This window comes from Manis javanica, chromosome 10 (genome assembly GCF_040802235.1).
Source record: "Manis javanica isolate MJ-LG chromosome 10, MJ_LKY, whole genome shotgun sequence".
Taxonomy (NCBI): Eukaryota; Metazoa; Chordata; class Mammalia; order Pholidota; family Manidae; genus Manis; species Manis javanica.
The window spans coordinates 661,541-673,106 of record NC_133165.1 but is presented as its reverse complement, the minus strand read 5'-3'; the positions used below and the strand labels follow the sequence as shown (position 1 = coordinate 673,106).

Below are 11,566 nucleotides of genomic sequence, written 5' to 3'. Positions count from 1 at the left end.
ATTGTGCAACGTTTCTTGGGAAATGCGCCCTTTCAAAAAATATGTTTTCTCATTGGTGTAACTCGTTCGCTTTGCCTGTGAAAATGGATAAAAGGAAGCCTCACTGACACGGTACCAGGGGGGATTCCCCGGCCCGCAACTCCTGGTCGGTCGCAGACCCCACAGGAGGAGCCGGACGCCACACCACCTAGCCGACTTGGGCTACTTTACCACCCAGCAGGAAGAGGGAAAGCGCTTCTGCCTCTCAGCAACAGCCCAGCCAATGAGAGACTGTCACAAGTTAGCCAATGAACAGCCACCACACATGGGACTCCCGGTTTCCTCCAACGGGCTTTCCGCTTAGAACAGGCCCAACTCCCCTTCTTCTATAAAAGAGCCTCCGCTGTTTGGGAGATTTCCATGGTTGTCCCGCGGTTTTTTTGAGTTGTAATTCTCTGCTTTTCCAGAATATACCCATTTTTGGTGAGAAAATAACCGATAGATTTACTTTTAAGGTTAACGCCCCTTCTAGCATGGTGGCAGGAGCGAGGTGCCCCCGGTTTGCGGACGGGGTCCCCAGACTGGTTTAGCTGAACCGACGAGGTGAGGGGCTTGCGCGAGCACGGCCAGGCGGGCCGAGGGGAGAGCGGCTCGGGCCCGGGGCGTGCTGGGGAGGGCCGCCCTCTCTGGCCAGGCGGGGCAGGGCTTCCCGGCCGCTCGAGGGCCCTGAACTTCTGCTGGGGTGGGCCGGGCAGGCGGGGGAAGGTAGAACCACCTCCTGCAGCAGAAGGGACAGCCCCGAAGTCCATTTATCCTCCTTACCCAGAAAGGCCGCAGACATGGGTCAAAGGTGGGATTTGGTCCAATTAAGAGGTGGATGTGGCTCTTGCTTCAAAATGCACGTGGTCGGTGGGTCAGGATGCATAATAAGACTCGCCTGTTCCAAAACCTGAATGGATTTCCCTCTTCTGCCGTACTGAGCCCAGACTCCTCGGCTACCAGCGACCCGAGCTCCCACCAACCGGTCTCACCCCAGCTCCACACCCTCCCCAGGCTGCTCTGCCCTCCTGGAGGGCCTCCTCCCCACCCAGCATCCGAAGGCGGCAGCGCACAGCAGTGCTACCTGTGCCAAATTCCCAGGGGGTCTGTGGACAGGTATTGGAACGTGGTGTGCACGGTCAGCCATCCTGCAGCATTTGTAGGCGCTGGGAAGCAGGGCGGGGTGGGAAACAACAGCCTGTCGTGCCTTTTTATGCTGGCGACCTAGCTGTCCCTGGAGAGAACTTACTGATCAAACTCTCACCCCTCCCCACAGAAAGATGTCATCCCTCCCGCCTGGGCAGCGGGGTGGAGGGAGCCTGGGAAAGAACACTGACCAGGCGCAGCTCTCTGCAAAGATGGAGGCCTCCTGGGGAAGTGGAAGCCAGTGACTTCAGGAGCCTTGACGTGGCCACCCCGGGGCTTTCCAGTTCTGGAATGCTGCCTCTGACCTTGACTCATGCACGGGCTGGGCTGAGTCTTGAGCTGAAGGCCGGAGTCTGAAGCCCCAGACAGCTGTGCAAGGACAGAACACTGCTGAGAACCCGAGGTTCTCTGATTTGGGGCACCTCCTCCTCTGAGCAGCTGCCCAGATTGTGTTTGCCTGGCCACCTCCCTGTGGGCAGGCCCCAGGGAGCTGCAGCTGGGCCCCTAATGTGGGACTGTGCTAGTTTGTTTCTTCACTTTTAAAATGGGTGGTGGTAGGCAAATTCTGTGAGCCCAGCCTGTTTGCAAGCTCAGTGATTCTAAGCCTGTAGCACAGACAGGGGGGCCTCTGTGCTGAACCCCACCAGCCCCTGCAAGCTGCCCCTGTGTTCTAGCTGTACTGACGTCTTCTGGTCCTGTGATCTCGCCTTTGGGTCCTCTAAAATCTCGGATATCATAAGGGTTCATTTATATCACACAGAAGCTTCAAGAAAATCACCTGTTCTAATTGTCAAGGTATATTTCTTCAAATGCCACAACTCAGAATTCTGGAAAAAAAAGGTAAAAAAGCCAATGTACAAAAGTGTTCAACATCAAGAATGTGGAGAAATGGGAACTTTTCTATATTGCTGTCTGGAATGTAAAATGGTGCAGTCACTTTGGAAACCAGTTAGGTTTCTTTGAAAGTTTAGACTTTACCACACAAATTTACCATACAACTAGCAGTTTTACTCCTAGGTATCCACTTGAGAAAGAAGAACTTGGGTCTCCATGAAGACTCACATGAGAATGCTCCTACTGGCTTTATTCACAACAGCCAAAAATTGGAAACTGCCCAAATACTGATCAAATAATGAGCGGGTCAGCAGGAGGGGGTGGGGGGGTGGTGCACACACAGAATCTTGCTCAGCCACGCAAACGAACTAAGTGGGTTGAGCCTGAGAAACATGGTGCTACGTGGGAGAAGCCAGACACAGGACACATGGTGTGTGATTCCATTTGCGTGGACTGTCCAGAGCGGCACACCCACAGGGGCAGGAGGTGGATGGATGGTTTCCAGCCGGGGAGGGCTGGGGCAGAGGGACCACTAACAGGCATGATTTGGGGTTTCTTTTTTTTGGAGGAGAGCAACAGAAACGTTATGAAACTGGATTATGGGGATGGGTGCACAATTCAGTAAATTTACTGAAAATTTTGAACTGTACACCTATGTAAGTTATACCCTGGTAGGGTTGCTTTAAAAGCGTGGCCCCTGCATTATCAGTGTTTCCTTCTGAATGGCTTTGTCCCTCAGTGGTCCCCTTCCCGGCGGCTCTGGCAGCCTCACCAACCACCACAGGAGCTGAGGGAGACCCTGGGGCTCCTGAGAAGGGGCAGTGGCTTTGGGGCCAGGAAAATGGACTCCAGTGCTGTTCGGGGGCAGTTGGAACAGTGCTCACCCGAGGGAACCCAGAAAGCCACCGTGAGAGAGGCAGGGACAGAGCCCGGGCTGCCTCTGCAGTTCCGTGGGGAATGGGGTCTCTGGGAACCAGACCAGTGTCACCGCAAACCCACAGCTGGAGGGGAGCCTGTGGAGGCCGGCGCTCCCATTGGCAAGATGGGGCCCTGTTGAAACCATGTCACGCCACAAAGAGCCGGGGTCTGCAGGAATGCATGGGGTCCTTAGGGCAGTCGAACCTGTCTCCCCTCCATGCTTCCTTGCACCCCCCGTAGAGGGCACATGTGCCCAGCCCAGGTAGGTGCAGCGGTCTACCCTTCATTTCCCAGTGTGGGTTTTGGGGGGCCCTCTATGGAGGGTGCTGGGGTCAGGGTGGCCAGCGGCTGCTGGAGACTCTCCTCTCACCGCCCAAGCATGACTGCAGCTAGGGCACTAGATGGGTGCAGTTCACCCTCTGCACGAATCTGCCAACCCACGAGGTGTTGGCTAGGGTCAGGATGGGGCCCATCGGGAGCTCTTTCCCGGTGGCAAGGTCTGAGACCTCCCTGGGGACCAGTGCCCAGCCCCATGTGGCCAGGCCTGCCACACTCCCCACGAAGGCCTCAGAGCTGTCAAACCACCCCTCACACTGTCCTGCTCCTGGCCCAGCACAAGGGACCCTCCTGGAGGGATCTTGTAGCCCCCTCTGAAATGGGAGCCAGTGGCCACTAGCCTGCAGTCTATGTGGAGCCAACACCTGCCCAGGATGAACGTCCAGATGACACACACGTGGTGCCATTGGCCATCCAGCAGTGGCTGCAGAGGCAGCTCCCTGAAGGCTGGGTCTCCGATCACAAGTGGCCAGAGCCGGGGACCAGGGAGTCGTGGCTGAGCAGCGCCAGCTTACTGTCATTCTCCTGCACGGCAGAGGAGAGCAGGGTGCCCAGGTGGCCTGAGGCCGTGCGGACCCAGCTGCACACAGACAGGGCCTGCAGGCTCCAGAGGAAGCCAGGGCTGAGGAAGACCACGTTCTTGGTGGAGGCATTCGGGAAGACAAGCACAGGGCCCACACTGCAAGCTAGAAACGGGAGAGTCAACTCCCGCAGCAGGAGCCGCCCAGAAGCATCCAGAAACATCTACCTGTGGTCTCTGCCCTCTGCCCCGGTGGGGGCTGAACACCCCAGCAGCCGGCCTCCGTGGAGCGGTAACCGCAAGGCAGGCTTGCAGGATCTCCCTCACCCTCACCCTACAGTCTCACAGTGGGGAGACGAGTATCGGGGAAGGCAGGCACCTCGTTTGGGTGGGCCTGGGCCACCACTCCCACGGACGGGGCCTCTGTGGGCCTCCTGTGGCTGCTGCAGCCAGTCCCTCCAGGCTGCGAGGCCTGAAACCACACCTAGGTTTATTTCACAGACTCACAGGATCTCCCTGAGCTAAAGTCACGGTGTCACAGGCTGGCTCCTGCAGGGGCTCCGGGAGGCCCTCCCCGGCCCTTCCCAGCCTCTGGACGCCCCGCACCCCAAGGCTTGGCCCTGCCGCTCTTCAGAGCATAACCCCCGACCTCTGCCCCACCTTCAGGGCTCCTCTGACCCTGACCTTCCTGCCTCCCTCTTACAGGGACCTGGGACCTCATGGAGCCTCCAGGGTAATGCAGCATCACCCCCACCTGGATACCCTTAATCATGTGTGCAGAGTCCCCTGGCCAGGTTGGGATCCAGTCCTCAGCGCATGGACACCTTCGGGGGCCGTGATCCTGCTGACCCGAACTCGTGCCAGGTCTGCAACGCAAATGTTGGGGGTACGCCCCTGCAGTCGCTGCACCTGGGGTTCTGGTCGGCAGGCTAGGGGCAGGCGTAGGGATCTGTGTTTCTGCCAGCGGCCCATGGAGCTCACGGATGGAGGTTGCTGTTGGGGGGCCCCAGCTCCTTGCTCCACTGCTGGGTCACTGTCGTGACCAGGGCAGAGGTCCCACACCAGAGGTGTGTCTCCAGGGCCACTGGGCAGTGTCTGCAGATACTTATGGCGCCAGGACCCTGGGAACCCACAGACCTACAGCTCCCCTTTCCTGGGAGCCCTGCTTGTTTCCTCAAGGTCAGCCCATCAGCCGTGTCACAGCAGAAAGGCCACCAGAGCCACCGAGATGGAGGGAAACCTGCTTTGGACTAGTGGGTCCCTGGCCTGCTAAGCCACACAGAGACAACAACTTTGCCAAAAATAAAAGTTAAAGATGAGCTGGCATTTAGCAGGGAGAGGCCAGGGATGCTGCTAACACCCTACAGTGCCTGGGCAGCCCACAGCTAAGGGTCACCCACCCGCAGGGTCAGTGGCGCTGTGCCTGAGAAGCCCTGACTGGGCGTGCCGAGCCAGCTCTGCAAAGGCCCAGTGCACAAGCCCCATGAGGTGCCGGCTGAGCCAGCGCCCTACAGGGGCCTCAGGCTGTTTGTGGCTGCTGTGTTGGTGGGGTCCTATCAGCCCCAATAAGAGCAACCGCCAGTTCCAAGTGGGCATTTACCATGGGCAGCGTCCACATGTGTGTGTATGTTCACAATGCCCAGGCCACTGTGTGGCTCGACGTATGGGGGGCTTACGGACAGGTCATCCCCAGGATGGTCACTTTCTGCTGGGGCATGTAGCCAGTGTCCTCCCCATACAGCCCTGGGGAGGCTTTTCAGAGGGGAGTGGAGGCCTAAGGAGGGGGAGGGGGAAGAGCAGAGATGGGTCGGGGGCAGGCTTGTGGCACTTACTCTTTCCTGGTCCTTCGGGGGCTGTGCCCACAGGCTGCCTGGGCCTGGGGGCTCCTGCATCCCCTGGAGATGCTCAGCAAAGTCCTGAGGTGGGTGCCTGGGCTCAGGAGAAGCTCTGGGCGCCTGCCTGCCCCCTGTGGCTTCAGGGAGCTTGGGCCTGGCGGCCCAGGCAGGGCTGGGCGCTGGGCAAGGGGTGGCCTTGGGACTGTGGGGTCAGGGCTGGGCACCTGCGGCCACCCCTCGAGAGCAGCCAGCCTGACACCCTCGCTCTGGACAAGGTGCGTCAGGTGAGCCATCTTGTCCTGCAGAGCCCACACGCCCAGGGCCAGCTGGGAGAGGGTGTCCCTCTGTGCCGCCTGCTCCTTCCTGTCCCGGGAACACTGTGCCCGCCTCTCGCTCAGGGCAGTGCCCAAGGCCAGCAGCCTGGAGTCCACCTTCTGGCTTCTGTGCTGGGTCTTGCACATCCAGGTCTTGAGGTGGCCCAGGTGGTCCTGCACAGTGGCCAGCGACTGGTTGACTGCCAGAGCCATGGCCTGGGTCTCTGAGGCCAGGCCCAGGAACCGGGTGTTGATGCTGTGGGACAGGTTGTAGTTGCTAACGACGCCTTGAAGGTCTGTGAGGGTCACCTCTTGGAACCTGCAAAACTGTAGAGGGGACGTGGCAGCTGTGGGGGCCGGGGAGGGCACACAAGCCTCCCCCATTCGTGCTCTCTCGAGCCTGCTGTGCCCTGGGCCATGACCCATGCTTACTTGATCCTCATGGCAACGCCATGAGATGCACCAGATTCCCACGACCAGCCCCATCACCACGAGGTTGGGGGTGGGGGGCCACCCCCAGGTCTGCAGCTGCACCATGGGCTGCCACCCCCACCCCTTGGTCTCTACCCTGTGACCTTGAGGTCCACCTGCAAGTGGACATGTGGCAGGATGGGCTTCATGAGTGGTCTGTCTGTGGGGTCTGAGTGTGGAGAGCTTGGCGCCCGCCCTGTGTAGTGGGTGCTGGAGACCAGCTACGGGCCCCCACGTGAGCTGCTGCTCTGTGGTGGCCCCGAGACCCCCGGCCCTGCCAGCCACGCTGCCCCTCCACCCAGCTGCCCTTCTCTGCACTCCTGGGGCCTTCCCGGTGCTTTGCCAGCCTGTGACCCCACCTTCCCTCATCCTCACATGTCAGAGGCTTTTTTTTAAATTAAGGTATCATTGATACACACTCTTATGAAGGTTTCACATGAAACCAATGTGGTTACTACATCCACCCATATTATCGAGTCCCCCCCCACACCCCATTACAGTCACTGTCTGTCAGTGTAGTAAGATGCTATAGAGTCACTACTTGTCTTCTCTGAGCTACACTGTCTTCCCCGTGACCCCCCCACTAACACCATGAGTGCCAATCATGATACCCCTCAGTCCCCTTCTCCCTCCCTCCCCACCCCTCCCCTCTGGTGACCGCCAGTCCCCTCTTGGGGTCTGTGAGTCTGCTGCTGTTTTGTTCCTTCAGTTTTCTTCGTCAGCAGCTTGTTTTCAGAATGGAGCTCAGCGAACCTCTTTTGCTGGTTTACAACTATAGGTGAAAATAAACAACTGATAAAAAGGACTCCAAACTCCACATTTCTGTCCGGCGCGCCGATGCTGACCACTGTTTCTGTACATCTGGCCTTTGTCTGTTTTCAGGTGAAAACAATCAGTGGCCCCCGTTGGGTGCGGTGGGTACTCACCTGCTCTTCCAGTCTGCGGAGCCTCGCAGAAAATGGTTTTCTTTGCTGCGCAGGGCCTGCTCCCTGAGATGAAACCCCATGCAGATACAGGCGCGCAGCAATAAGGAAGGAGGACGGGGCTCCTGCCCAGGGAGCACATCCTGGTTAGACGCGGAGTGGGTGGCTGGGCGGACTGTGGGGGAGGGAGCGCGGGCCTCCTGCTCTCGGAGGCTGGTCTCCCTTCCCACCCTGGCTGGGAGGCGGACACTTCCTGCACCTTAGTGGAAGGCACGCACTTGCCTCCAAGCCCACGGGCTCTGGAGAGATGGGGGTTCCCAAGAACACAAGCTTAAAACAGATGCAAACAGCTTCTTTGGAAAATGATTCTTCTGGGGGCGAGCCCAGGACTGTCTGGCTCGGGGGCAGCTGCGGGTGACTGCTTTAGCAGGAGCTCCCGGACTCATGTTTCCACTAACAAAGCCGCTGGAGCAGGACGGGGAACCTGGCTGGGGCCTGGTGACCCTGCTGCACCCTGCGGGTCTTGTGAGGCCCATCTCTCTCCCTCAGACAGGGCAAAGGAAAATAAGTCTGGGGGCCACCTGGACTTATTTTTGGGTACAGGTTGTATGGTGGGCTAAATGGTGGCCTCCAGAAAGGTAGGTCCGAGTCATACCCCTGGACCTGTGAACGTGCACTTACTTGGGAAAAGCTCTTTGCGGATGTAACCAAGAATCTCGAGATGAGATCACCCTGGATTAGGGTGGCCCTAAATCCAAAAACAAGTGTCCTTATAAGAGACAGAAGAGGAGAGGCGCACACAAGGGACAAGGCTGTGGGGAGACTGGAAGCAGGGATGGGGTTGATGCACCCCAGGCATGCCGGGAGCTAGACCTGGTGGGAAGGAGCCTCCCCAGGAGCCTTCAGGAGGAGCCCATCCCTCCGTACTTGGTCTTGGACTGCTGGCCCTGAGACCGAGAGGATGGGTGCTTGGTTGCTGTTTAACTCTGCAGGGAGGTCACGGGTTATGGGGGCCCTGGGACAGCCTAGTCTAGGGAAACGGGGCAGGTGGGGACCTCATCCTTGGGCCAGCTACGCAGACAGCAGTGATGTGGGAGGGAAGCAGGATGAAACTGTAAACTATGGTCAAGGTCAAGACTTGAAGTTAACTGTGGCCCAGTACTGGGAGGTCGAAAGCTCGGGGGTGTCCAGGGATGTAGGAGGCTGGGGCGGGGTGCAGGCTGGAGTGAAGGCATTCATGGTGAGTCAGGTGGGTTTGAATTGAGATTCACTGCAGATTTAAAATGCACACTGGATTTCAGACTTCAGTACAAAAGAGAAATGGCAAGTATCTCATTAATCACCATATTATATATATTATTAATTTCACCTGTTTCTTTTTGCTTTTTTTTTTTTTTGAGAGGGCATCTCTCATATTTATTGATCATATGGTTGTTAACAACAATAAAATTCTGTATAGGGGACTCAATGCACAATCATTCATCAACCCCAAACGTAATTCTCAACAGTCTCCAATCTTCTGAAGCACAACGAACAAGTTCTTACATGGTGAGCAGTGCAAGGGCAGTCATCACAGAAACTTTCGGTTTTGATCACGCATCATGAACTATAAACAATCAGGTCAATTATGATTATTTGATTTTTATACTTGATTTATATGGGAATCCCACATTTCTCCCTTATTATTATTATTATTATTATTATTTTTAAATAAAATGCTGAAGTGGTAGGTAGATGCAAGATAAAGGTAGAAAACATAGTTTAGTGCTGTAAGAGGGCAAATGTTGACGATCAGGTGTGTGCCTATGGACTAAGTATTAATCCAAGCTAGACAAGGGCAACAAAACATCCACGGATGCATCTTTTTGCTTTTTTAGTATGGCTTCTACAAACTTGATCATTAAATTATTTAATGTAGTTTAACATATGGGGCTACATCATACTTCGATTGGACAGCATTTCCCTGGAGGAAGACAGGGTGTGCAGGTGTGCAATGACACAGGGGACTTTCAATCTCTTTAATCATCAGTTTTTTTTAAAAAGAATTTTAGTGGAAACTATACATACCATAAAATCCACTCCTTTTAAGGGTAATGTTAAAAGATATTGAAATAATGTCTACACATTGAAATATGGGACTCTGTGGGTTCTGCCAACTTTCAGAAAGCAGCAGCCAGAGCCAGACACCTGTTTCCAGGTAGAAGGAGGGCAGGAGCTTCTTCGGCCCTGGGGATAAACCTGCCCTTGCTGACAGTGTGGACAGGAGATACCCTGAACCTGATCCAAGAAGACGAACCCCCTATCCACATGCAGAGCTGCCCACCATTTCCTGGCTCATGCTTGACAGGAAGGCTCAGCCAAGGATCGCTAGACACTTGGAAGCTCCCAGCAGAAGAGAAACCTGTCCAAACAGAAAAGGAATCCAGGAGACAATGCAGAGGACCAAGGGAAAGCTCAGAGGCCTTCTAACTCATACCCTCAGAAAGGTAAGGAAAGCTTTGTGTCCACAAGGCAAGAAATGGGCGCTACAAGAAAAGGAATAATCTGAAAGGAAGAAGCTGCTCTTGGAAATGCAACTATGATTTTCCAAATACATAAGCAATTAAAACTAACAGAAAGCTGAAAGGCAAAATTAAAGCAGTTATCCAGAAAGTAGGCATTTGAGATTAACCCAAAGAAAAGAAACTGCAGAACATGAGACTAAACAAAACAGGGTGGGAGGAATTGAAAAGATAACCCAGGAAGCTGTTCCAGACAAGTGCATCATCATTTTCAAGACCACATGCCAGAGAGTGGCGGGTCATGACCCCAGGGCTCATCTCGTCAAGTGTCAGAACACCACAATGAGGAGAAGGTCCTGTATGTGTCCAGAGAGAAAACTGGCCACATGGGAAGGACTGAGACTTGACTTGAGAACTGTTGGCCATCTCAGCAGCAATGCTGGCTGCCAAAGCAGAGGAGCAAGCCTGAACACTTCTAAGTGAAAATGATTTTTATTTAAAATTGTGCATCTAGCTCAGATGTGAATTGACCTGGAGCAAAGGAATTTTTCAGCTATGCAAAGGCTTAGGAAATTTGTCTTCCATGCACCATTTCCTGAGAAGGTACTGGTTGACAGGCTTCAGGAAAATATGGGAATCAAGGAGGAATGAAGCAGCTGTAAGAACTGGAGAGTGTGAGTGGGGACTCTCATCAAGAAGCAGATGAGGAGGAACTCCTGGGCAGTCCCAAGGAGACGTCATGCTGGACTCCTCATGCCCTGGCACAGCCCGCATCCAATCCATCAGCTCTACTGCACAGAAAGCCAAGCGGCTCTGTCTTGCCACCTGGTCTACACCTGTCCTTACATCAGCCAGCCAGCTGGGCTCCCTGCATCCAGGGCTGCCCCCTAATGTCCATCCTCCCAGCTGCGCCCAGGGCGGACGTTTTTGCCCTTGGTCACTCATTTTCTCACCCTGCATAATTTTTCTTATCACTATTTGCCATCTGACAAATTGTGCATGTACTTTATTTGTCCCCCTTATATGTCAGCAGGGATTTTATCTGCTTCTCTCTGCCCTGGAAGAGTGCTTGCTGCTCGCACCAGGCATTTAATTAATGTATGCTGAATGAATAAAGGTTTCCCAGATTTCTCTACAACCATGACGAGGCTGAAACGGCACCTCCTTGTGAGGTCTTTCGGATCACTCCCCAATCCCGCCAACGGGACGTTCTGCCGGGACAGAAGCTGTCCTATCTGTGCCGTGCATCATGGCAGTCACTAGCCACAGGGGCTCCGGAGCCCGGAAGGGCGGGAGCACGAGCAAGGAAGGGTCATAACTCCAGGCCCCGACAGGGAGGGAGACACATGTCATCTCCAAGAGCTTGCCTGCCCCGCGACTCGGCCGACGAGAAGCCCTCACCGCCCTGAACTCTCGCTTCGCTCCAAAGGATTTTGGTTCAGGACAACCCCTTCCAACGTCCTCCTCCATAAAAGAACGTTCCTCCACTTTGTCGGTTGGACTTGCCTATGGTTTCGCCGTAGATTTCATGCCCAAAGTGGCACTTCTCTGCTGTTCGCGAATAAACCCGTTTCTGCTGGTCAATAACCTTCATTTTCAGGGTTAACACGTCCCCTGCCTGCCGTGCGGTTCCCTGTAAGATGGCAGCTGGGGAAACAGGGCCTTGCTGGCGGCCGGGGAGTGAGGCTGGCAGGCGGTTAGCGCTCGGTTCACGGCGCACCGGCGGTGGCATTCGGGGAGAGCGGGGCTG

The 11,566-nt window shown here is 55.4% G+C and overlaps 1 protein-coding gene and 1 long non-coding RNA gene across 2 annotated transcripts; both read right to left on the bottom strand.

Moving 5' to 3' along the window:
- Positions 1–2,135: 2,135 nt before the first annotated feature.
- Positions 2,136–8,554, bottom strand: PTX4 (pentraxin 4). Its single transcript, XM_073214146.1, is given in 9 exon segments — positions 2,136–3,505; positions 3,508–3,717; positions 3,720–3,996; positions 4,622–4,701; positions 5,349–5,738; positions 5,741–6,248; positions 7,319–7,458; positions 8,243–8,301; positions 8,478–8,554. Coding segments are annotated over 9 exon segments (1,941 nt in total). The 3' UTR covers positions 2,136–3,305.
- A 176-nt stretch (positions 8,555–8,730) lies between these two features.
- Positions 8,731–11,525, bottom strand: LOC140843914 (uncharacterized). Its single transcript, XR_012121821.1, has 2 exons — positions 11,323–11,525; positions 8,731–8,921 (listed from the first exon to the last, which is right to left on the bottom strand). It is a non-coding gene; the product is annotated as an uncharacterized lncRNA (long non-coding RNA).
- Between the last annotated feature and the right edge of the window lie 41 nt (positions 11,526–11,566).